The sequence below is a fragment of the Serpula lacrymans genome (assembly GCF_000218685.1).
Source record: "Serpula lacrymans var. lacrymans S7.9 unplaced genomic scaffold SERLAscaffold_4, whole genome shotgun sequence".
NCBI classification, from domain to species: Eukaryota; Fungi; Basidiomycota; class Agaricomycetes; order Boletales; family Serpulaceae; genus Serpula; species Serpula lacrymans.
Genome location: NW_006763293.1, coordinates 713,452 through 737,129, shown reverse-complemented (window position 1 = coordinate 737,129; position 23,678 = coordinate 713,452). Strand labels below are relative to the sequence as shown.

Here is a 23,678-nt window from a genome sequence, read left to right as displayed (position 1 = left end):
CCTGTCATGTAACAGTCCCAAATCATATCATATTCCTGTCAGTGAGTTTGTCATTTGGTGGTTTTATCATCACGTATTTTTGAATGGGCTTTTACTTCAAATATTCGATCCCATTGTTTGGTCGTGTAAACAATAATCATGGCGGATACCACTTTTCTGGATTGCTATGTATCTCTAGGAGATGAGCTGTTAAAAAATAGCAATAACTTGCAGTTACCCCTACAGTCAGAATCCATATAACAGATTGGCCTGTCAGATATTTTCACAATTTTGGTGCCTTCCTTCTTGGATCCTACTTTATACGTGATAGATTCGTGTTATTCTCTTTTTATTCTCACCATCTACTTTGTTTTGAAGCCCCCCCCCCCCCCCTTTTGGCGCGACATTCTCTACTAAACATGGATCACTTGAAACCAAAAACTTATACTGCTCGTTTTCCAAGATGGATGGTTGGAAAACGCTTGCTTTATGCTTCCTCTGCTCTGGCTTCCTTAGGAGATGCTATGTTTGGATACAGTCAAGGTATCATAGCCGCTGCGCAAGTACAGCCTTCTGTCATGAAAAGGAGGACAAGTAGTCACCCTGGATCAGGTTCAAGCAGGAGATACAGGCGTAGAACCCTTCACCCAAGGTTAGTATGGATCAACAATACGGACTAGCACCACTAGAATTGACACGATATAAATCCAGCCATTACAGTAGCTTGCATTAACATTACGGCTCTTCTTGCCTCTTTCGGAGCAGCATATGTATGCGACATCCTAGGCAGGCGTATGTCTGTGCGCATTGGAGCTATCATCTACCTCATAGCGGCTTTCATCCAACTTTTTTCTCCAAACCTTGCTGCTCTCATTGTTGGTCGTTCTATCCAAGGACTTGGGGTAGGTATGCTATCAATGACCGTTCCCATACTACAGTGTGAAATAGCTCCAGGCCACGCACGCGGACTTTTCGTCAGCATCGAGTATTTTTGCTTGAACTTTGGCTATGCTATCTCCGCCTGGGTTGGTCTTCTTCGCTATCCCCTCGGAAATATCTTGGCGCGGTCCTTACATCGTTCAAGCAGCCTTTGCTTTTGTTCTGGTTGTCTGGACGTTTTTCTTACCAGAAACTCCTCGCTGGCTTATAAGAAATGGTTTCAGAAAAGAAGGTCTGGGCGCCCTTGCAGATCTTCACGGCACGGGTGACATTACGGACCCTCACATCCTCGCAACATACATCGAGATCGTTGCAGCTATCGATTTCGAGGAGACCATGGGCGAGGCCACCTGGCGTCAATTATTCACACAGTACACCCGCCGCTCTATCGTGGGGATAACTTGTCATATGTTTGCGCAGCTAAATGGTATCAACGCAATACTTTATTTTCTGCCGGAGAACTTGACTCGCGCCGGTTTCACTATAAGTCGTTCTTTGCTATTCTCAGGCGCCTGTGCGTTGATCTACTGCTCTGGAACCATCCCTACGATGTTCTTAATACATAAATGGGGTCGAAAAACTTTTTTAATCACGGGTAGCCTAGGCTTAGCCGGGTCTCTTGCGATTGTTGGTGGTTTGCAGTTTCACGCTGATAGTCTTCCTGAAGGTCCAGCAAGGTTGCCAACTGCTGATGGCCTTTTTCTTTGGTTAGCGGCGTTACCTCTTCATTCGTTGGGATTAATGGTAGAATCCCCTATTTATTTATTTTTCCAGGTGTTTGCTTATATCTATTCTTCTTCGGTGCAACGCAAGTTTTCGCCATGTCTTACTAACTTGCATACTGACCCTAATTTCCTGATGTGCAGCTGGGGTCCAACGCCTTGGCTTCTTGGTGCGGAAATTTCTCCTCTCCGTGCTCGTGCCAAAGGAATGTCTCTAAGTACCAGCACAAACTGGTGAGCACATTATCAGCCACATGACTGTTGTTTTGACTCGAGTCAATAGGCTCTTCAACTTCATTGTGGCCTTTATCACACCTCCCCTGTTTTCTGCCATTACAGCCGGTTACTATTTCCTGCTTCTTGGCTTCTGTCTCATATCTGGTGCCTTCGTATGGCTTGTATACGTCGAGACCGCCCACAGAACGCTAGAAGAGCTCGGAGAAGTGTTTGGAGATCGAGTCATGGATGACGAAAAGCTAATCGAAGAAGCAACAGAGAACATGCGAAGGTCCCCATCAGGCCTGCCTGCAGACATTGTCACATCCCAAGCCGTAGACTCACAGGCGACACTCATGGCTAGCATAGAACGGGTCAAGACGAAAACCTCCTCTACGAAGCAACTTCAGGGGGATTGAGTATAGTAGGTAATGCATTTAAATTGCTACATATGTGGCTTGGGAAACGTACTTATGATACAGAACTAAACAAGACCGTAACTACTATGATAGGGGAAATATAATATGCATGCACGATCTTACTCATCAACACCTCAATGACTCTGGGAAATCGTCCGGATAACTGCCATCACCTTGAAACATATCAAGAAATTCTCTAACCACCATGGGAGCCGACTCTGGAGTCTCTGTATAAGGACGTCTTCTTTCGTCGTATACGAAACTCCCCGACATGCTTGGAGCAGCACCACCTCGCATCAAATCGCAGGTGCTCCCCACATAAGTATAGGGTGGATCCTCGATGTCTCCATCGCCGCGTTCGTCCATTTCCACGTTCCTGGTAGTCCTATCTCGTCGTTGGCTCCGAGCGAGACTCTTCAAACGAGATCGTCTGTGACCGAGCCCCGCAATGGATTGCGGATTCTCGACATCAGATTCCGGTTCTGTTGAGGAGTCGTCGACTTCTCCTAGTGAAGTCTTACGTCCAGCAACCAAACTTTTTTCACCATCTGATTCTGGCTCAGTCGCCGAATCGTCCTCATGGAAAGGAATATTGTTCAGACCCGCTGAATGTTCGATTTGTCCCGTAGAGCCTGTCCTTAGATCACCCCGATCCTGGGTAGATCTTTGTGAACGAGGCGAACGTGTTGGCGACCTAAACAGCCTGCGTCTGACCTCCCCATTAGGGCTAGCATGAAATGAAGGCTGGGATGCACGCCTGCTAGCTGGCGATGCTGCAGCAGATGCACGTAGCTGTTTGCGTAGACTGTGATTGCGGCGAGGCGTATCCCTTACAGAGGGAGGCGTACGCAGAACCTCCAGTAATATAACGGTGGTACTTTAAAAACAAAGTATAAATGATAGTAAGACATAGTAAATGCAAAGCAAATGGTATAATCTTACTTATCAATATTTGCTTGATTTGATTTCGAAAGCTTGGCAGGCGTCGAAGGTAGCGACATCGACGGTGTAAGTTCTCTTTCCTCCGGACTCTGAGAGGTAGGAACAGTTTCACTAGGCTTCTTCCTCGATGAAGAGTTGCAAACAATAGAGGTTTGTGCGGTGAGCTTCTTGATCCGCTTACGCTTCGGGGTGGCATCTATAGAAAGTAGATATTGACTTTGAGACGACGGAACCAATGAAAATTGTGAAGAATTGATATGAATGTAAGGGGAACGAGTTTGCAGGGCTGGAGATGATGGACGAACTGGGCTGGTCAGCTGGTGCGACGCCACTTTGGGAGAAGGAGGCGCTGAAGAAAGAGACCTGCGTAAAGAAGTTAGGTCATCTCCCTGGGGCGAGGGTAGTGCCATAGTGCCTTGAACGGGGGCGGCAAAAGGATCATCATCGTCCTTCGACGAAAGAGACAGACTCTCTGAGCTAACCCCAGCCGATACAGGAACAGGAACATTGTCAGGTGTTATACCCCTACCACTCGAAGTTCCCCGAGCATGGGTGAGCTTTAAAGCAGAAAGTTTGTCGATAGGTGGACTAGATGATGCATTGATATTGCGTGTATGCCGCGATATACCAGGTGCATGTGTTAAACTAGGCGACGAATTCGATACCAAGAGCGAAGGCTTAGATGGTAGTGTTTGTCTGCGTAAATTCGTTACAGGAGTTGGCAACGAAGTCTGATGCGTCGGTGCGGTAGTTGCTGGGAGAAAGCGTGACTGATCCTGAAAGGAGGTACTACTGCTCGCTAATATCGCTTTCGTCGATGCACGCTTCTTGATTAGATCGCTCGGAGGTGGAGTTACCAGAGACTGAACGGCAGTCATGCGACCCAGTTTTTTCTTTGAACTACCCGCTTTTTCAGACCGTTTGGTTGGTGTCTTCGCTGTCAAGTCATTTATTTCATGCTTGCCAGCTCGCTCTTGGTACGTGGATCCTGAGGCTGGTATACTTTTAATCCCCACCTTCCTAGCAGAGGAAGGCACTCCTTCAGACTCGCGTGAAGCATCTCCCTCGCTCTCTCGTGAAGCACTCCTAGACCCCCTTGACAACGCACGTCCGACACCTATCAGTGTCTTCAAGGTATTCTGCACATAACTCTGGGCATCCTTCAACACACTCTTCTTTGGTTTCTTCGACTCACGACTTATATCCACATCTACCTCTGAGTCGTGGATTGTCCGTTTCCGCTTCCTTGACGAATATGTTGTTGGATTATTTTCTTTCCTCGCTCGAGACCAATAGGCTGTCAAGGGAAGCTCTTGCTGTGATAGATCGAGTTGGGACATACTGCGGTGGATATATGCGTCTAGTGGATAGTGTAACTAAGAAGGAAGTGGAGTCATGTATACATGGAACCAAATGTCGGAGTTTTCACGGTTTCGATCTCAGTGCGACGCGACGCGAGCGAAAAGTACTTTCATTCTTTCCATCCGCAAGCTCTTCTTTATGGCCAACTCTCCCCAGCTCAAGAAACGAAAAATGTCCAATGCATCAGAAACACAGGACGCTCTTGCCCCAGTTTCTCAGCTTTTGATAAAAAGGCTATCTGACAAAGCCCGGCTTCCTACGAGAGGCTCAGCACTTTCAGCTGGTTATGACTTGTACAGGTGAATGTCACGTCTTTTCACAACTAATTGACAATATTAACGCGCAGTTTATTGCTAGTGCAGAGAAAAAAGTGATACCAGCACATGGGAAGGCTCTAGTTGACACTCAGTTGTCAATCGCGGTGCCTGCTGGGACATATGGTCGTGTCGCGCCTCGTAGTGGATTAGGTTCGTCTTGTCTATTTTACGCGTGTTCTTCAGCTTGTTCAACCTGTATTAGCTTCCAAATTTATGATAGACACGGGTGCAGGTGTTATTGACGCGGATTACCGCGGCGTGGTGTTTGTTCTGTTATTCAATCTGTCTGACAAAGACTTTCAGGGTACGTGTTTAAGTTTCTCAACGCGTAGTGATTCTCATCCCAAACCGCTGGCCTTAGTGGAAGAAGGTGATCGGATAGCACAACTTATCATGGAAAGAATATACACTCCCGAAGTACTCGAGGTGGAGGTAAGACGCGAATCCATTTTCTTTCGTGCTGAGCTGAGCTCTACCCAGGACCTTGATGAAACTCTTCGCGGAGCAGGTGGTTTTGGATCTACCGGAGGTCACGGATCGCTATGACACGTCAATTGATACTTTCAAAAGACGACGAATGGCATGTAGAATTTTTGCGATCTGTATTAATGTATTATACTACTTTATTGCATGTTCATTAGTACTGGCGACCTACGACGGCAGCCCAAACACAGAATGTACCCTTGTACAGTTGAGCCCACACCGGCCATTTCAGATACAGACTGAGTTGCTTGTTAATAAGTTTTCCGATTCTGCATAGTGAATCCCATACCTTATTCCTGGTAAGTTGATAACACAATTATCTGGACCGATCAGTATCGACGACGTATAAACCGTCATCTGAGACCCGGGCTGCATAAGACAGCAGCTCGCGACCTTCCACAGGTTGCTTTCCTGGAGGTGACTGAGTGAGCGGTATGCCTGTTCCTTCAGCCCACACCCGCCCATCTGGAATAGCACCTCCTTGTTCCCCTGTATCTTCCACTTCTATTAATTTAACAGCTTCAACCATCCTAATTAGTTCCTCGAGTTCTTTCTTCAGCACGTCATGCTTTTCCGTTCCTTCTTCTGGAGGTAGGAGGGCCGATAGTTCGTGCAGGCGCTTGAAAGTGGCGGGTGTGATAGAGGGCGTTGGGTACGAAGATAGGAGCTCTTTGACAGACCATGTCGGTTTGCGTGGTATACCACAATCATCGAATTCCGTATTTGCGACACGGACAGAGTTTTTAAATCCTCTCTTCGATGTACGCAAAAATACGGCTGCTTGGGCAATAGGCTTAAGATATCGTTGGGACATAGGTGAGCGTGGGAATTTCGAAAGACCCGCCTTGGGCAACTTGAGTACGGAACATTTTGGAAATTACCATTTGCAAGCTTTGGTTTGAGCTCTCTGTCTTCTAAACCATATCATGAATACCGCAGCTCGTGCAGCTCGTGCCATTCAAGGCTTACTTCCCAACAAATTACCTCCATCTCTAAGGACCACTCCTGCAAATTTATATCAGGTGCTCTCTCGCTACCCTCAAGACGGCGTTGGACAGCGGGTACACCAAATTCGTTGGACAGAGAAGGGAATGCAGCAATGTTACTGGACGGTAACAAAAACAAGACTAAAACTTGAGGGTAACCATGGAAAGGCTTGGGGAAAACTATACTGGAAAGGTGAGCATAGATCAGACGGGCATACGCGCGAGACTTCTATCGTGTTCTTTTCCTTGCATTGACCCAAATAACCAATGCAGGCAAACGTATAAGTGAGCACGAGGAGAGAATAACAGGTTCGTTGAAGTACAAGTGGAATTCTGGTGCATCATAACAGCAGATAATCGGAAGGTGAGTTATTCAACTCTTTGACTTCTTGTCCGTTCAATCAGTTTGTCAATTACCAGATTCCCTTTCCGGAGCTTTCAAGGTGTACTCTCTGTGATCCTTGACCACAGACACTTGGAAGTGGTACAGTGTCTTTGTTAGAGAATATGCCCGAGGTAGATGTAGACGAGCATCATCCTTATGCTTCTGAATATCTCGAATAATTATTCCGGATGCATAAAATTTTATTAAGTTTCCATCTTCTGATCTAATGCAGTGTATTAATACAGTACAAAGGCCTTCGCTACTGTAAGGCTGTTACCTCGCATTCGATCGTAATGGCCAAAAACGTCGTTGTACAGCTTTCATAGCGGCACTTGAACTCTGCCAGGCAATTCTCAAAGAGCTGGTCCTGTTTTAGCTTATGGAAGGGGTCGTGAGCTCGGTGTAGCAGAGCCTTCATACTCATTACGGCATGAGCGCTTACTTTGGCAAGATATATCTGTGCAGGGTCACCTTGTCTATCAACAGTGACTAGTAACTCCCCATCAACTTGGCGATAATTGCTAGTTTTCCTCAGGTCTTTTTTATCGTCCCTCTTACTTTCTTTTCGCTATCATTTCTAGATAAGCATTACCAGAGGCTACTTTTATTGTTATTTTCAGCTGGTACACAGGGATGTTCACGATGGACGACAAGGGACACATTGACGCCCAATCCAACCACCCTGCGGTAGCCTTCCAACGTTGGTTCAGTGATATTTTTATGGTCTAAGCACTTATGCAAGTTATGTAGTTCCGCCGCGGCTTATCCCCGAGCCTACTTACTCACTGTCAGCACCAACTCTCTACCCTTCAACACATTCTCACGGATCACCTTACGAGGGTTCAAATTCTCCATCTTCACAAGAAAAAGATGCACACGCGGGTGGGGAGGAGAGCTCCCAGCAGCCGTCTAGCAGAGACTCCGAGAATAAGGCTGGAGAATCATCTCCGTCCTGGGATCACTCGGCTCGGCCCCAGTCTTCCACGTCGTCTTCTCCTTCACAGCCAAATGTGACCCCATTTATGTATATGCCCTCTGTGCCTAGTCCCCCCGGGCCACTAGTGCAGAGTTCATCCGCCTTTTCCCCTTTTCCACATCCGACCTCCAATTCTTTACCTTTGGACTTTACTCCATATTTTGGATACCCTCCATATCTCCCTTATGGTGGTGGACTTCCACGTTCGTCTGACATGGCTTTCTCAGGTAGACCTCTACCTTCACAACGGCACGAGATGCTCCCAGCTGGTTTTGTAGGATACTCGCATCTCTCTGATACTAGGTACCCGGTGGTTCCTAGGCAGCCCCAACGATTCGAGGCGTCCCCTGGTAGTGGTACTTTGAGCGGATACGCACCTATCCCCAGTGTGATGTTCACAGCACAAAATACTCCACAGCTCTCTCGTCCCACACTGGAACACGCCGTCGAGGATATACAGGCTCACCTTGCAACCATATCTGGGCAACTAGACCAAGTTGCCCAAGCTGCTCCCGCGCAAGTGTGGATTTCCCCAGGTCCATCCACACCAACAGTACCTCCTTCTCCGCTGGGTAGAAATGGCTCTTCGGACAACGATGCTGACGGTCTTGAACGGGATCTAGATGACATGGGCATGTGGTCTCTAGTTCTTAGCCCCCTCTCACGAACTGTGACATCTTTGAAACAACTCACCTTCTTGGTGCGCGGCAAGAATGGCTCCTCGACGCTGATTGTCGTACGGCGGTTGTGCCTAGACATTTCATTTATGCTGGCCATGCTCGCAGCGGCGAGGATGTTTTTGGGAAGGATTCATGGACGGAGAACAGAAATTTGCGCCGCTCTCACTTTGTTGTGGCATGCTATCGCAGGTTCGTCCACGAAGGGGCGAGTCCTGACACACCACAGAGTGTAGTTCGTGGAGGTTAGAGGTGGAACTACTTTTCGGTGGTCCCGGGACTAATTCAACAATGAATGTAGGCAAAAGGTGTAAAGTGACATGCAGTAAAGTGACATGCAGAAGAATGTGGAGATATTTAGACTTGAAAATAAATGGAACACCAGCACAAGAATTATTATCCAAGGACTTCATTTTTTCCGATTGCCGAGTTTCCTTCGTCGTGCCTTCATAGACCTGCCCTACCAGCCTACCCACAGGTGCAGTCCGAGAAGCGTCATATTCATAGTTCTAGTCCTTTGTGTAGCTCTGCATATCAGAATGCTCTATTTTCGATGGAAATGCTGTATTGATCCAGTGCAGACTCGGATAAATACTGTGTCCAATGATAATTTTGGTCTTGTGCGGCACTGCAATGTAAAAATGTGCGCGTATATACGATCGTGACATTTTCGACGGTCACGTTTTTCTCAGTGCATCGTTCCGTCCGCCTACCTCGGCTCACCTCCATTCCATCCGCAGGACTGTTGTTCTCAGATACATTTTTCTTATCGTTGTCCTTGCCTCTTTGCTTTTTCTGTGATTGTACAAGTATAATAAAGACTCTGATTTTCTCGTCATTTGCAACCTCACAAGAGTGCCAGCAATGGATTCCCAAGGACTTATTGACGCTCAGTTCGACCGTGCTGTAGAAATCGTGCAAGGCCTACCAAAGACAGGTGCAATACAAACAGGGTACGAAGAAAAGCTTACAATGTATAGGTATGCTGTCATTTGACCAACGTCGCTGAAACGCTCATCACATACGAACGGTTCTTTAAGTCTCTACAAACAAGGTGTTTTTCTATCTCATTCACAAATTCACATTCAGTGTGTTGACCTTTTCCCTTATCATCCAGCCACTGTTGGAAATGTTGAATCTCCTAGACCTGGCATTTGGGACATGCTTGGACGAGCAAAATGGTAGGTCTCTCGTTGATTCTTCTCATGCATAATCACGTGTTAACCGCGCTTCACGGCTATCAGGGATGCGTGGGCGAAGCACAAGGACTTAGATCCTTTCGAAGCAAAGTGGCTCTATGTCGATGCTCTCCTCAAGGTGCGAATATGCTCTTTAGTTCGCTATTCTCGTCAACTCTAAGATCCTTTAAAGGTTTTGCGAAAATATTCCGACAAAACTGTTGCTAGAGACCTTGTACAAGAGTTGGAGTCATTTGGAGGCGACCCCTCTAACCTTGTTCTCAGTCGTAAGCCTCAAGAATGCATATATAGTATAAATACTTACTCAATAAATATAGATACGCTGTCCAAGTCTAGAGGATCTAATTCTTCTGGATCTACTGCGTCGCGAAATTCTGTCCCAGGCCAATATCCTCAGGAGCCGCTGTCACCTTCGTCTCAACACATACAAGATGCAACTGCAAGCGACGAAAGCAGTGGAGACTCGTCTAGCAACGAGTCGGAAGGTGAAGCGCCAGAGATTCCTGCAGCTCACGATCAAAGTCAGCCGATCCGACCACAGTCCTCCGTGTCATCCCACCGCTACCGCACTCCCGTTGCGAGGTCCCTGCTGATGTCACCCCCACCCATGCATGGAAGCATCCCTGCCATGCAACCTCTGCCCAGCTTTGAAACCCAGTCTGCTTTCGCAGAGCCTTTGTCGAATTCAATACCCCCTACTTTAAACCCTCCATCTGACCCTTATGCAGGCAGATATCCATCACCTTTCCGTGGGACGGCAACACCAAATATTCATCACACTCACGTCAATGTCCGGCCCCCAACAGCCAGTATTCCACCACCGCCTCGACAATACGGAATCCCTACTAGACCTGCCTCCCGTCCAACTTTGGAACACGCTATAGAGAACGTACAGATACATTTAGCATCCATAGCCGAACGTCTGGATGTTCTCGAAGCAGCGCCCACACAACCCCGAAGGTCCAACCTATCTCTATCTACAAAAGGTTCTGTTTCTCCTTGGCGCAGGGGTAGCCCCCATAACATCGGTAATGATGATCTTGAGCTTGAATGGGACATAGACGATATGGGGTTGTGGTCTCTGATCCTTCACCCTCTCTCCCGTGTTGCTGTAACCTTCAGACAACTTGCTGCCTTCTTCGCACACAACGAGAATCGATCACCAGTACTTATCATTGTTCGACGGTTATGTTTGGACATTTCGTTTATCCTCGCCATGCTTGCGATTGTACGGACTTTCTGGAGAAGAACTCATTCACGGAGACAAGAAGTCAACGCCGCCCTCGTTGTGTTGTGGCGTGCTATCACAGGTTCGAAGCAGGGGAGAGTCCTAGCGCAGCGAGGGGTGTAGTTTCTTGCTCTTATCACATAGAGGTCAAAACAGATCCTTGCCATTTTATCAAATCATCTTGGAAATCTGGTTTATTTCTTTCAACGTATAAATCTTAGTATTTTCTTGCTGTATCAACCTGTTCCATTGCTTTTATTACAACTTTGAATCTGCAGTGCCATTATGGATACATATTTACACATCATCATTGTTCAAAGTCTTCCCTCTAGTCAAGACATGTCAACCACACATCGAATACAATCCCCGGCCTGAACCAATATCAATAAACCATCACAAAATCTGAGGGTAAATTACTTACATGCATATCATCAAATCCCTCGTTGATTTCTTCGAATTTTCGGTGGTGTGTCACATATTCATCGATCTTCAGGTTACCTTGCAAATAGTCTAAAGGAAAGCCCAAGCGTTAGTGAGAAGATGATTGCAACCTGCGTCGGCACTACCTTCGACTAGGCCTGGCAGCTCAGTCCTCCCTTTCACGCCACCGAACGCACTTCCTCGCCATGTTCGACCCGTTACCTACAAGTGTGACATCAGTAATGATTCCCAGATATTTAATCACAAAAGAGAGGTATACCAATTGGAAACTGGTTTGAAGTAAGGGTGAATGGCTAGTTATATATCACAGAGAAAGGAGAAAACTTACGGACGAGTAGATATCTCTTGTCCCGCGGCAGCAACGCCAATGACAGTTGAGACACCCCAACCTTTATGGCAAGCCTCGAGTGCAGCGCGCATAACATGGACCTGTGTTACACATATTGTCAGACGGGGAACATTGTTATGCAATACAGTCTATACTCACATTACCAGTTGCATCAAAGGTGAAGTCCAAGCCTCCATCAGTAATTTCGACAAGGTGATCTTGGATCCGCTTGCCCTCGGGCAGCTTCGCGGGGTTCACGAACTCTGTAGCTCCCATCTTCGTTGCCCACCCCTCTTTGTTGGGATTGGTGTCGACGGCGATGATACGCGTGGCGCCTACAATCGAGGCGGTGGAGATGACGCCGAGGCCAATGGCCCCACAACCGAAGACGGCGACATTGGAGCCCTCTGACATAGTTCATTGCATATCAAGTTAGATAAATCGATTTCGAAGGCACTTACTGATTCCTTGTTGTTTCACAACGGCGCCCCAAGCGGTGGTAATTCCACAGCCTAACAAGCAGACTTTCTCGAGAGGGGCAGCTTTGTTCACAGCGACTACAGAAACATCTGCAACTACTGTGTATTTGGAGAACGTCGAAGTACCCATCTTCGAGCAGTTCGGTGTGAGGCCGATGCATTACATACCATGTATATGATAGGATAGGACTCACGAAGTGGTGGATCTTTTGGCCCTTGCATGTAAAACGGCTTGTACTATCTGGCATGAGGCCTTGGCCCTGTGTAGTCCTCACTAAAGAAAATGTCAGCATGGTGGGTCTCTCAAAGCAGTGCTAGCACTAACCTTTGCCACACAGATTGGTCTTTCCACTTTTGCAGAATTTACATTCACGACATTCTGGGTACAAGTTAGAGGGAGGGACCGAAAGATCAGAAAGCAAGGCGCACCAGCCGTGTATAATGGAACGACATGGTCGCCCTACATGTACGATCGATTATTGATTACTACTGGCACTTGAAAACCGAATGCTAGTAGCCACTTACTGGTGCGACATTTGTGACACCTTCACCCACAGACTCAACCTTGGCGGTATATGAATAAGCATTCATCGCTGGGGGCTAATAACCACTCACTATTCCACCACCTTCGTGTCCAAGAATAACAGGGAACAAGCCCTATAAAGGACACCACGCTGAGGTGGCGAACTTGAATATTCACGGCGACGTCACAACATACCTCAGGATCTTTGCCACTACGAGTATATTCATCAGTGTGGCATATCCCTACGATAGGCGCCTTAGTAGATAAAGGGAATGAGATAACGACATATCTAACCGGTATGCAAGATATGAATCCGGACTTCGTGTGCTTGAGGCGGCGCGACTTCGACCTCTTCGATTTTGAGAGGTTCGCCTGCGCCCCAGCATACAGCGGCTTTGCATGTTATAGTCTTCCCTGCTGTGCTAGACATGATAAATGTGAGAGGGAGGGAGAAAGGGTAAAGTGTGTGCCGCCTTACGCCTTGGTCTCTTTTATACGGACCGGAATATTAATGTTTGATAATGTGACTTGTCTAAAAACACAACTGGAACCATCGATTCTCTATAAGCCTGCGAGAAAGATCAACCTCTGATAAAACCCAATCCCTCGGCCTTTTTCGCTTATAAGCACTAGTGGGGGCGTGGAAGAACTTGAAGACGAGATAGATAAAGCCAAATTTATTGACTTGCAAGTGAGTGCATCCCACTCGACTACGATAACAAGTTTCATTGGCGATAACTATTCCAGAAAAAATACACCATGTCTTTTCCAAATCTCTACTACAAACGAGTGTGTCTTTTCTGATTTCCTCATTTTAACCGTGTATTGCGTACTGGAACCCATTCTCAGACTACAGCAACTGGTAAAGCCTGCTACATATGCTACAAGCCAACTACGACCGTTCTTGCCACCGTCGACACCACAGACTTTCTGTACACTTGCACGAATCATCTTGTAGACCGTGGATTTGCCGACCGTGTCGTTGACGAGAATGAGACTAAGAAGACAGGATTAAGTCCGGAGGAGATAGCAAAAGTCAAGGAAGAATGGGAGGAGAGACAGAAGAGGAAGAAGGAAAAGGAGAAGGAGAAGGCTGCAAAGGAAAAGGAAAAGGTTGAGAAGGATAAGGATAAGGACAAGAAAGACGAAAAGAAAGACGAAACAAATAAGAATTCTGAAGAAACTGAGAGTAAGGACTCTGAACCAGACAAGCAACCACCTGGTTCGTGGACACCTGGCAGTTCAGCATCTCCCAAGCCAACGCACGAACGATACATCCTCCACCGCGATATATATGCACTACGCGTGTCTGAGCATAGGAAACGCAGACAGGCTGCTCAAGCAAAAGACCTAGCTCCCCGACTGCCAGGCATTCCTCGAGGAATATCATGATAGTGATCCTGACTTTCACACCGATCATGGAAATAATCATGACCTCGCCAATTCTCTATCTAATATGCTCTATTCGCAGTGCTATCGATACTATGTTATGTTACAGGAAAACCCGTTGAATATACTACCGTCGACCTATTACCCAGATGCTATACAAATGCATTGTTACACCCTCATTTCGTAAAGGGGTTACAGTCGCAGATTGCAGCCCTTACTGCAAAGCTCGCCACGCTTCCAACCGCCAGGCCAGCTGTGAGACAGAAATTAGCCACTGTAGCGGCAACATCGACGTCCTCTCGTCCCTTTAATCTTGGATTGTGTTCCAACGACGGAGCAGCTATCATGGAGATACTGGAGACATATCCATTCGTCACGCCAAACATGCATAGAATGAGCATGTACAGAATGTCTGACGTGATAATCGGTGTAATGACATTCGTTGAAGACTGTCCCTGGACGTTGCACATAAGGAAAAGTGGAATAAACAATGTCCGCAGTGCTGCCAAGGTTACTTGCCGCCGAGCAGACCAGATTATCAGGCGAGGGAAAGAGCATATGTATCGTCCCGCGAAATCTCCAATATTGAAGATAAGGAAATGGAAGGCAGTGAACAGCAACGGGTGTATTTTCGGATTGGTGGCTCCAATGGAGATTGTTATAGGTGGAAATACAGCCTACATGAGTGTTTTTTTTCGTCAGAAATAACTTTTTAGTACGTTGAGCACTAACCAGTGTAACGACAAAGACATAGAAAACTGTAAATTGATAAATGAAATTGGCCTTGAATACACGTAACACCTGAGCGTTGCTGTCGGTTGATGCCATAATCGGCCCAGGAGATACTACAAGTCCTTGAAGTTCGTCTGAATCACTATCAGAGGTGATAGGGGACCGTTTGTGCTGCTCTAGAACACCAACTTTGGCCTTGTATGCCGGAAGAGTCGTCATCCATGAATGGGCCATGATAGTTGCGACGAGAAATAGTGCAGATATGGACAGGAATATTGATGCAGATCTTTCCTCCGCTGCGCCATACTCGGCCATATTAACATTTTCTGGCCCCTCTCCCCAAACGGATGCAATGGAACTCATGACCTGAACACTACTCACCACCACTGCGACCGCAGCTTGACCTGTCATGACCGCTTGTAAACATGCTGGACCAAAAAGAGAGGCTCCTGCGTAGAAAGCGGAGGACAGGTAGACCACTGATCCTGCTTGACAAATGCCATTGAGGATGACAAAAGTGAAAAACCATCCGGGAGGTATGTGTATGAAAGTGCTGAGCACGAGGAGAGAAACCAAGACTGCGAGGATACTCATCGCGCGAGAGGCTCTCCACGAAGGAGAAGACTAAGAGGTGGAGCCAGAATGAGTTATACTAATCTGCGAAAGACGACCGTCTGACCTGTTTGACAGTAGCAGTTGCACGTGCCAGGGACATTAATTGAGTAGCGGTAAACGTCATAGACAGATATGAAGTAAAGCTTTGCTGTAGGGGAGATCCAGCCAGCCTGGTAATAAAGAAAGGCGTGGCGTTCATCATTGCTACAATGATCCTATTCATGTCAGCTATAGGGTGAATATATCAACAACGTGCGCACCATTCCATGGCAATAAACCAGCAGCGCCAAGCATGAAATAGACCCAGCGTATTCTCGGATCCATCGCAGACGATGAGACTAGCGTATTAACATCGTCTCCGACGCTGGTATCGTCGACAGTGAGCTGATCATGGTTATCTGGCAATTGGGAAACAGGTTGGTATGGTGCTTCAAACTCTGATATCGACGATGCTGGACGCCTGTGGGACATGATTGATCTAAACAAGCGATGCTGGCGGGTGAGAACCAAACTTGAGCTTGTGTTTCGTTATCGCCTGGTATATACTCTTGAAGTAGCAAGCCTTGTGTCAAAGGGTCCCCAGGTTGGCAGTGTGAAAGGACCGAGCCGACTAAACTCGGACCCGGACCAGCACAAGATATGCACCGGATATAGCCGTAAGAGTACCCGAGTCTGTTCACGGTCATTCAAGTGGCCTCCGAGGCTGAGTCGGTCATTGCTGTGGCTTATACAGCAACTCCTCACCAACGAAGATAACCACACCACTTTCCTATATAATGCGCTTTATCCTTTCAGTATTATGTTATGTTACAGGAAACAACCGCTCGATACAACCGTCCACATATTGTTACACCCTCATTCTGTAAAGGGGTTACAGTCGCAAACCGCAGCCCTTACTGCAAAGCTCGCCACGCTCCCAACCGCCAAACCTGCTGTAATACAGAAATTGGCCACTGTAGCCGCAACATCGACGTCATCTCGTCCCTTTAACCTTGGGCTTCGGTCCAACGACGAAGCGGCCATCACGGAGACACTGGAGACGTAGCCATTCGTCATGCCAAACATGTACAGAATGAACATGTACAAAATGTCCGAAGTGATAACCGGCGTAATGATATTCGTCGAAGACGGTCGTTGGACATTGCAGATGAGGAACAAAGGAATGAATAACGTCCGTAGTGCAGCCAATACTACTTGCTGACGAGCAGACCAGATTATCAGGCGAGGGAAGGAGCATACATATCGTCCCACGAAGTCCCCGATATTGAAGATGAGGAAATGGAAGGAACTGAACAGTAATGGGTGTATCCTCGGATTGGAGGGTCCGATGGAGATCGTGATAGGTGGGAATACAGCCTACATGATAATAGATCTTCGTTAAGTATATATTGCTGTGTGCAAGTGAATCACTAACCAATGTGACAACAAAGACATAAAAAGCGGTAAACTGATAAATAAAAGTAGCATTGAATACGCGGAATACCTGCGCGTTATTATCGGCTGAAGTCGTAATCGGTCCATGAGATACGAGCATTTCAAGTTCGTCTGAATCACTATCAGAGGTGATGGGAAACCTCTTATGCTCTAACACGCCAACTTTGGCCTTGTATTCTGGAAGAGTGATCATCCACGAATGAGCCATGGCAGTTGCCACGAGAAATAGCAGAGAAATCGACAGGAATATGGATGCAGATCTTTCCTCTGCTGCACCATTTCCGGCCGTGTCGATGCTTTTTGGCGCCTCTCCGAAAACGGACGTGAGGGAGGTCATGACCTGGACACTACTCATAACCACCGCAACCGCAGCTTGACCTGTCATAACTGCTTGCAAATACGATGGACCAAAGAGAGAGGCTCCTGCGTAAAAAGCAGAGGACATGTAGACTGATGCTGCCGCTTGACATATACCATTGAGAATGACGAATGTGAAAAACCATCCGGGAGGGATGCGTATGAAAGTGCTGAGCACGAGGAGAGAGACCAAAACGGCGAGAATGTTCATCGTACGAGAGGCTCGCCATGAGGGGGGAGACTAAAAGGAACCGTCAGAATGGGTTGTAGTGGTCTACAAAAGCCAAATGTCTGACCTGTTTTACAGTAGCAGTCGCATGGATCAAGAAAATAAATTGGGCACCGGTAAATGTCATAGATAGATATGAACTAAAGCTCGATTGAAGAGGAGATCCAGTCATCCTGGTAAGAAAGAAAGGTGTAGCACTGATCATAGCTATGTTATTCAAGTTCATGTTAGCTGTAGAGTGAGAGTGGTTGAATCGACTGTGTACGCACCATTCCATGGCACTAGACCACCACAGCCAAGCATGAAATAGACCCAGTGTATTCGTGGATCCGTCATAGAGTCTGACACCAGTGCACCAGCGCCGTCGTTGATGATTATATCGCCTCCGATGAGCTGACCATGATTATCTGGCAACTGGGAAACGAGTTGGTATGGTGCTTCAATCTCTGATATCGACGATGCTGGAAGCTTGTAGGACATAAGGGGCCCGAACCAACGAGACTTCAGTTGGTGGGAAGAACCATACCTGCGTTGAATTATCGCCCACGTTGAAGTAAGCTATCGCCAGGGTGTAAAAAGGGTCCTCACGGTAGTAAGCAGTGCTAATCTCGACGAATGCACGCAAGCCAACCAAACTCGGAACAGACGAGATACCGGGTATTGCCGTAAGATAACACACTTACTCAAATCAGCAACACTGGCGTCGGGAGACATCAATAATATCCAACAATAACTAATCTGAATGCCAGATGTGTGTGCAGTGAACATAAAATTACCATAATCTGGTCTATCTCGTACGTATCATAGTCAGTAAAGATATCGGCATCCAGTTGCACAGCTAGGGGCAGCTACCAAATCTACCGCTCTTTTGATCGTCCAGGAATAATTTGGTTCGGCTCCTCGCGCAAAACGAGCTGGTTCAGCTTTTCGTTATGTCTCGCCTCTTTCTTGTCCTTTCGTTTCCTCTTCCTCTCCATACTAGCTAGACGCTCCTTCGTGAGCCATCTCCTCTTCTTCTCAGCCTTCCTATCATCCTCCAGCTTCTGGCGGTACTTCCATGCAGCTTCAGCCTTGGCCTCGCGTACAGATCGTCCTCTCAAATCCCCTATCTCTTTCGCAATAAACCGTTTCAATAACTCAACCTTGCTCGCCTGAGCAGCTTGCCATCGTTTTTGTTTCTTTGCACGTCCATGGGGATTACTCAGTTCTTTGGCAAGATGGACTTCCATTGGGTTCGATTCGTCAAAATGCATAGGCCGTGGGTGAAACAGTGTCTTGATGTACTCATCCTCAGAGGCAGGTTTCGGTGTGAACTGACCAGGTTTTGACGGTAATTTGGGCGGCTGATACGTGATTTCTTCAACCGCTGCCAGGGAAGTATCGTAGGTTGGGTTAGCTGTTAATATGATAAGTTCTCATTTGACTATAGGGAAGGTGTGAGATATACATACCGTCTGGTAGTTTGCGAGGTTCAGGTACAGGCCAAGGTATAACCATATCTTCATCGTCTACCTTTACCCGTGGTTCAGTTGCAACGGCAATCCGGTTCCATTCATAACGATGACCTGTAGGTTGCCAATGAGGCTTCCTTACCCCTACACGGCGTGCGAATACGCTACAAGCAAACGTTGAGTTGGATGGAAATATTTGAGATCGCAGAACTCACGGTAACAGCAAAGTTGGCCCATTAGGATCTTTTTTTGACGGAAATTCGAAATTGCCAATGTATAGTTGACACCGAGAGTAGTGTACACTCTTATTCACCGCCATCTTGCGCTGGTTTCCATCCTAGAGTAATAAATTCAAGCGTTGTTAGTACTTTTCGGGTAGAGTATGCCCAAGACCAAGGAAATCCAGACACGTACGATCACAGACCCTTTCAAGTACACACGATTGCTGAATCTATTGATACTGAGCACCTCGTGAAGAGTTTCCCTTGGGTCCCCTCGTATACGAATTTGATCTCCTGGGACAACATTCCAATACTTGATTCTGTCTTTGACAGGGACGACCTTGAGTCTGGGGTCAAAGAAAGAATGCCGTTCTTGCCAATACTTTGGAACAGGCTTTAGATGTCGAAAGTCCTTGGTCCATGGTAATGTCGTCGTCGACTTCAGCAGTTGCAAACGCGTTAAAGACATGTTGTTTTCCGTTGTCCTTCCAAGCCGCGCAGAATAATGAACACGGAAAACCGCAAGAACGCGGCAACGAAGGTCAGACTGAAAATGGTGGCTGAGGTAAGCAAGTGGTTTGGCTTCGCACACGGTTCAGCTCGCCGCTGCATGGCAAGAATATGTACGAAATTTGACAACTACAGTGTTCGGTCCCCAAGCGGAGTATTACATGTTCTACGTAGAAGTACAGTATTTTAATATTCTGAAAAGGATAACACAGCTTTGCCCGAAAAAGATATCACTGTACACTATCCCACAGAAACTGCAGCCGGTTTCACCCCAGTCCAAGCAGTCGAAGTCGAACTTGGCTCTTCAGATTCAAGCGTCTGCAGTGCACCCATGGTATAAGCCAAGTCATCTCAAGATAAGCACAGACCTTACCTCGAGTAACATTCCGAGAACGTGGTCCACCTCTGAAGGAGGCACCCCGCCACATCCCGCTCCTATTAATCTGCGGTATTCTCCCATCCGTCCATTCGTACCAGCTTCTGCCTGGAAAGATACGAGTCCGTCGAACGTTGCCTTTCTCCGCTTCCTATGTTGCGTGAGTTCTTCCCTCAACGCCTCGCATGCAGTTCGTAACTGTTCTGGATCCGTGGTTACACTGGCGAATAGTTCCAATAGGTCCGTGATGTCCTCTTCTTGAGGCAGGACTTTCCGCTTGCCCTTGTTTTTCTCCTGGTCTTGCTCATCCTCGATTTCTATATCATCATCCGTCCTATAGGGCACGGTCGCAGGTGTAATGGCCAGTTCTCCGTTTGCCGCATCACGTATTGACTTTTCCCGGTTCTCCTCATCCTTAACCCATTTCTCCCAGCCTAATCGGTGCCTTCGTCCCATCTTTCCCAACAGCTCGTTTTCCAGCTCGCTTAACGTCTGCTTTGCCTGCTGAAGGCCCTCGGCCTGTGTTTTAAGATGAGATACCGCCCGCTGACTTTCCAATATTTCGTGTTGGATGTTTTGTAAAAGCGCGTTAGCCTGAGTCATATCGCGTTCCTTGTCTTTAAGCTCTTGATCAAAGGAAGCAGCAAGGGTGTCCAGCATACTCGCCATGTCATTGACACACCTCGTGCTCGCCTTCTGGCCGGCAACTGAGTAATGGAGCGGTGGCCGATCGCCATTGGCTGGTGCAAACGCGTAATTAGGGAGGGGTTGTGACGTAGGAAAAGCTGCATGAGCATTACGGAAAGACATTGCCGCGAGACGCGAAGATGGAACGGGAGACGAACGGAAGCGCTCGTCCTCGAGTATGTAGTCTTCCGTACTTTTACCATCATTGTTGACAATTTTGGGATCTGCACCATGGTCAATCAGAATTTTGACCAGTCGTTTACTTCGACACCTTGCGGCCATCGTGAGAGCCGTTTCGCCATCCTCGTCCTGGAAGTTGATCACGTCTGCCAATTCTTTCGGATAATCTGCAAGTCGGGTAAGCACAGTCTCCATATAATACCGCGCCGCGTGAGTTTTGCCCTTTGACATAGCGACATCCACGATATGGTGGAAAACGGTACGGTTATAATTATCGATATTGAGTGTAGAACGGTGCAATAGCTCGTATAACTCTGGGAACTTGCGCACGTCATAGTTATTTGCGAACATGACACTCCGCATAAGAGCGGTCTGGCCAGCCTTGTTCACTTTGAAGATATCTGCTCCTGCTGTGATGAGCAGCTTAACAATACGAAGACGGCCCATTGCGCATGCCCAGTGCAGCGCTGTGTGCCCGTCATCGTCGATAGCCATGTTGGGGTCAAAGTCAGGGGGTGGTACAATGAGAACCTGTGGCACTTGATTCGTATCTGAAATAAAGTATTCGAGGATTTGGTCACTGTACGCGCGCGTATCCACAACGCCGTTTGGCTTTGAAGATGGTTCTCCGTCCGATGCGTCGTCATACCGATCATCCGCAGCGCGCCTAACCTGTTTTCTACGTGTAGAAACATGTGCTGAGGATGCAAGGTCTTCGTCAACTTCTTGCGACTCGTGAGGTGAAGGGTCCGCGATGGGTGAGGGTGTGCGCGAGCTTGACGAGCCACGCGATGGTGAAGATGTCATGGACCCATCTTCTGATCCACGTACAGAGACCGACTCGACTTCGGACTCTTCTTCCACGACGTCAGGAACGTGACGTCGCGAACGTGTACTGATAATCGATGGTTCTGGTACCACTGCGCGGCGCGCTGGACGGGCGACGGTGGTGGCAACTAGATGTTTGGGTGCCAGTGGTGGACTCTTCGCCGCCGGCTGAAATTCAATGATAGGCCGCAGGATATTATCGCAATTATATTGCTTTGCAAGATTGAGTCCTCGGTCAAGGGGTATCCATGTACCTTTCAAGATTACGATAACGTCATAAGTATACCCACGAGAAAGACTCGTGGACATACCTTGGTACTTGCCATACCCGCCCTGCACCTTTTCGTGCTCGCCTTTCTGCACCTCACGTTCGAGAACACGGGTACGCTGGGGTTTGTCAAAACCCGCAACCTTGAGGATCTGTGTCGCGTTCAACCACGAGTCTGAGCGTCGCCGCATGACAGCCACGCCTTTGCACATCCTAGCGTGTAAAAGGGTAAGAAAACGTCACAAGTCGCGCATAGGGATACTAACATCTCATACACGGGAATCCCACTGTAGGTTGCCTATGAGTAAAGATATCAAAAAATATATAGTGAGCTGGAGGACAGAACAAGGAGGTTATGGGTTATACCTTGAATATCTGGCTTTCAGGCATGATTTACGAGATATAACGCGAATATAGTGCTTGAATTAGGTGTACCAGTATAGCCAGATGGTCTTTATGTTCTGGCGGTGGGTAAGGTAACGTTTGGGCCCTTTTGGAGTTGGCGGGAGCGTATTGAGTCCCGTGTACAGGAGACGCGTGCTCCAACAAACACAAACAACAATGTGGTGCCTCTCGCCCGTAATTTGTTTGACTTCGTTGTGCTCAACTACGACGACGGCCACGACGAGCTCATCCAAATCTGCAGTGACCTACCCTACAAGCCTTACAAAACTCGGGACTCCATACACCAGATCTTGCTGTGGTCTCTTCTTTGCATCGCGCTCCTTTGTTCTGCGGCCTTGCGGAACATACGGACAAGACCCGGGGCTATTTCCGAATCGAACTGATTTGGCCCATTTCTTAATGAGGACGGACGAACCGCATTTTGGACTCAGTGGACCGGATGAAACTGTAGAGCGCCTTCACTTTGGCCTTACAGGCTTCTGTCCTGTGTGGAAGGCGTTACGAAGCTACTAGGAATGTCAAGGTTTGATGAGGTAAATGTGACACTTGGAAGCATTCGTTTCAGAACTAGGACTGGGATGTACTTCTCTGCCCTGGTACTGTGAATGTCTCGCATATTTCTCTTATCCGAGCCTTATGAATGCTACCTATATAGGGTCACGTCTGCCAAAAAGACTGCAGATATCGCGAAGATAAGCCCCACAAAATCAGATATTCTCCTCTTGCTTAAAACTGACGACATGGGACCGAAAGTCGCATCAAACTGATCAGAGCTTATCCCTGTCCCAGACCCTTGTCCCAAGGCTCGTCCTCGAGTCTGGAGGGTGTCGTGTGCATTCTGCAGAACAATGCAGCATATCCCTGATGGTCACAACCGCGTGCCCTATATCGCCATTGCTTCACGCAAAGCTGATCCCGCATGCTCTCATATCACCATTTTCGAAGATTGCCCACTGGTCCCACCATGCACTTCTTGCCTCATGCCATGATGAACATTCGATCAATCGATGCACGCCCCGCCTCCCAAAAACACGCGTCTTCCTGCAGTATCCCTTCGAATTAGACCATTTTTGCCTTATACGCTGTATATTGTGTTTGTGTGTGTGTTATTGAAGGTTGAATGTTCCTAGTAGGTTACCGTAGACAATAAACGTTGCAGTTAGCGAACTTAACACCGACGCCCCTGAGTGTAGTTGAGCCACATATACCTTGTTTGTGCATGTTTCCCTCAACGCGACGGTCACGCGGGTGGTTTTCCTTTTGTAAATCAACTTCGCGCACGAAACGCTTGCTACACCTTCCAAGGCCTTTCAGCCTGCTGCCATTCTTGACGCCGTCCTCAGTGCTGTTCTCGCTGCAATTTTCTTTCTTTCGTACCACCACCACCTCCTCTGT

At 47.5% G+C, this 23,678-nt stretch overlaps 12 protein-coding genes across 12 annotated transcripts; 5 read left to right on the top strand and 7 right to left on the bottom strand.

Annotated features, from left to right (window-relative positions):
- Positions 1-398: 398 nt before the first annotated feature.
- On the top strand, positions 399-2,275 carry SERLADRAFT_366830 (uncharacterized protein; the record flags this gene model as incomplete). The annotated part of the gene is made up of 7 exons (XM_007315315.1): positions 399-554; positions 592-631; positions 691-1,008; positions 1,067-1,625; positions 1,785-1,874; positions 1,924-2,083; positions 2,117-2,275. 7 exons carry the CDS (start codon positions 399-401, stop codon positions 2,273-2,275), a joined length of 1,482 nt encoding a protein of 493 aa, XP_007315377.1.
- A 2,475-nt stretch (positions 2,276-4,750) lies between these two features.
- SERLADRAFT_435048 (uncharacterized protein) lies at positions 4,751-5,442 on the top strand (the record flags this gene model as incomplete). Its single annotated transcript, XM_007315314.1, has 5 exons — positions 4,751-4,878; positions 4,937-5,046; positions 5,099-5,200; positions 5,258-5,328; positions 5,377-5,442. 5 exons carry the CDS (start codon positions 4,751-4,753, stop codon positions 5,440-5,442), a joined length of 477 nt encoding a protein of 158 aa, XP_007315376.1.
- A 36-nt stretch (positions 5,443-5,478) lies between these two features.
- On the bottom strand, positions 5,479-6,201 carry SERLADRAFT_381833 (uncharacterized protein; the record flags this gene model as incomplete). Its single annotated transcript, XM_007315313.1, is given in 3 exon segments — positions 5,479-5,514; positions 5,527-5,618; positions 5,669-6,201. The coding sequence occupies 1 exon segment, from the start codon at positions 6,191-6,193 to the stop codon at positions 5,696-5,698; it is 498 nt and encodes a 165-aa protein (XP_007315375.1).
- A 50-nt stretch (positions 6,202-6,251) lies between these two features.
- Positions 6,252-6,993, top strand: SERLADRAFT_460438 (uncharacterized protein; the record flags this gene model as incomplete). The annotated part of the gene is made up of 3 exons (XM_007315312.1): positions 6,252-6,558; positions 6,639-6,729; positions 6,786-6,993. 2 exons carry the CDS (start codon positions 6,306-6,308, stop codon positions 6,710-6,712), a joined length of 327 nt encoding a protein of 108 aa, XP_007315374.1.
- Positions 6,994-7,708: 715 nt separating this feature from the next.
- On the bottom strand, positions 7,709-7,942 carry SERLADRAFT_381828 (uncharacterized protein; the record flags this gene model as incomplete). Its single annotated transcript, XM_007315311.1, has 2 exons — positions 7,709-7,896; positions 7,924-7,942. 2 exons carry the CDS (start codon positions 7,940-7,942, stop codon positions 7,709-7,711), a joined length of 207 nt encoding a protein of 68 aa, XP_007315373.1.
- A 319-nt stretch (positions 7,943-8,261) lies between these two features.
- Positions 8,262-10,273, top strand: SERLADRAFT_460431 (uncharacterized protein; the record flags this gene model as incomplete). Its single annotated transcript, XM_007315310.1, has 7 exons — positions 8,262-8,648; positions 8,705-9,383; positions 9,444-9,457; positions 9,521-9,584; positions 9,648-9,720; positions 9,775-9,868; positions 9,920-10,273. Coding segments are annotated over 6 exons (714 nt in total), but the record flags the coding sequence as incomplete, so codon positions are not given.
- An 81-nt stretch (positions 10,274-10,354) lies between these two features.
- Positions 10,355-13,031, bottom strand: SERLADRAFT_354673 (uncharacterized protein; the record flags this gene model as incomplete). The annotated part of the gene is made up of 14 exons (XM_007315309.1): positions 10,355-11,201; positions 11,252-11,340; positions 11,397-11,472; positions 11,531-11,540; positions 11,600-11,700; positions 11,759-12,006; positions 12,061-12,208; positions 12,273-12,352; positions 12,404-12,457; positions 12,508-12,538; positions 12,604-12,642; positions 12,694-12,735; positions 12,797-12,843; positions 12,896-13,031. The coding sequence occupies 14 exons, from the start codon at positions 13,029-13,031 to the stop codon at positions 11,163-11,165; spliced, it is 1,140 nt and encodes a 379-aa protein (XP_007315371.1).
- Positions 13,032-13,121: 90 nt separating this feature from the next.
- Positions 13,122-15,945, bottom strand: SERLADRAFT_460421 (uncharacterized protein; the record flags this gene model as incomplete). Its single annotated transcript, XM_007315308.1, has 5 exons — positions 13,122-13,292; positions 13,349-14,667; positions 14,723-15,346; positions 15,402-15,541; positions 15,598-15,945. 4 exons carry the CDS (start codon positions 15,806-15,808, stop codon positions 14,167-14,169), a joined length of 1,476 nt encoding a protein of 491 aa, XP_007315370.1.
- Positions 15,946-16,054: 109 nt separating this feature from the next.
- SERLADRAFT_460412 (uncharacterized protein) lies at positions 16,055-18,004 on the bottom strand (the record flags this gene model as incomplete). The annotated part of the gene is made up of 5 exons (XM_007315307.1): positions 16,055-16,693; positions 16,752-17,369; positions 17,425-17,564; positions 17,627-17,883; positions 17,946-18,004. 4 exons carry the CDS (start codon positions 17,835-17,837, stop codon positions 16,193-16,195), a joined length of 1,470 nt encoding a protein of 489 aa, XP_007315369.1.
- A 103-nt stretch (positions 18,005-18,107) lies between these two features.
- SERLADRAFT_460409 (uncharacterized protein) lies at positions 18,108-19,566 on the bottom strand (the record flags this gene model as incomplete). Its single annotated transcript, XM_007315306.1, has 4 exons — positions 18,108-18,753; positions 18,809-18,972; positions 19,024-19,145; positions 19,223-19,566. 4 exons carry the CDS (start codon positions 19,496-19,498, stop codon positions 18,215-18,217), a joined length of 1,101 nt encoding a protein of 366 aa, XP_007315368.1.
- Positions 19,567-19,661: 95 nt separating this feature from the next.
- Positions 19,662-22,268, bottom strand: SERLADRAFT_446507 (uncharacterized protein; the record flags this gene model as incomplete). Its single annotated transcript, XM_007315305.1, has 5 exons — positions 19,662-19,857; positions 19,913-21,864; positions 21,922-22,091; positions 22,145-22,176; positions 22,245-22,268. The coding sequence occupies 5 exons, from the start codon at positions 22,266-22,268 to the stop codon at positions 19,780-19,782; spliced, it is 2,256 nt and encodes a 751-aa protein (XP_007315367.1).
- Positions 22,269-22,959: 691 nt separating this feature from the next.
- On the top strand, positions 22,960-23,426 carry SERLADRAFT_460405 (uncharacterized protein; the record flags this gene model as incomplete). The annotated part of the gene is made up of 2 exons (XM_007315304.1): positions 22,960-23,329; positions 23,417-23,426. 2 exons carry the CDS (start codon positions 23,148-23,150, stop codon positions 23,424-23,426), a joined length of 192 nt encoding a protein of 63 aa, XP_007315366.1.
- Between the last annotated feature and the right edge of the window lie 252 nt (positions 23,427-23,678).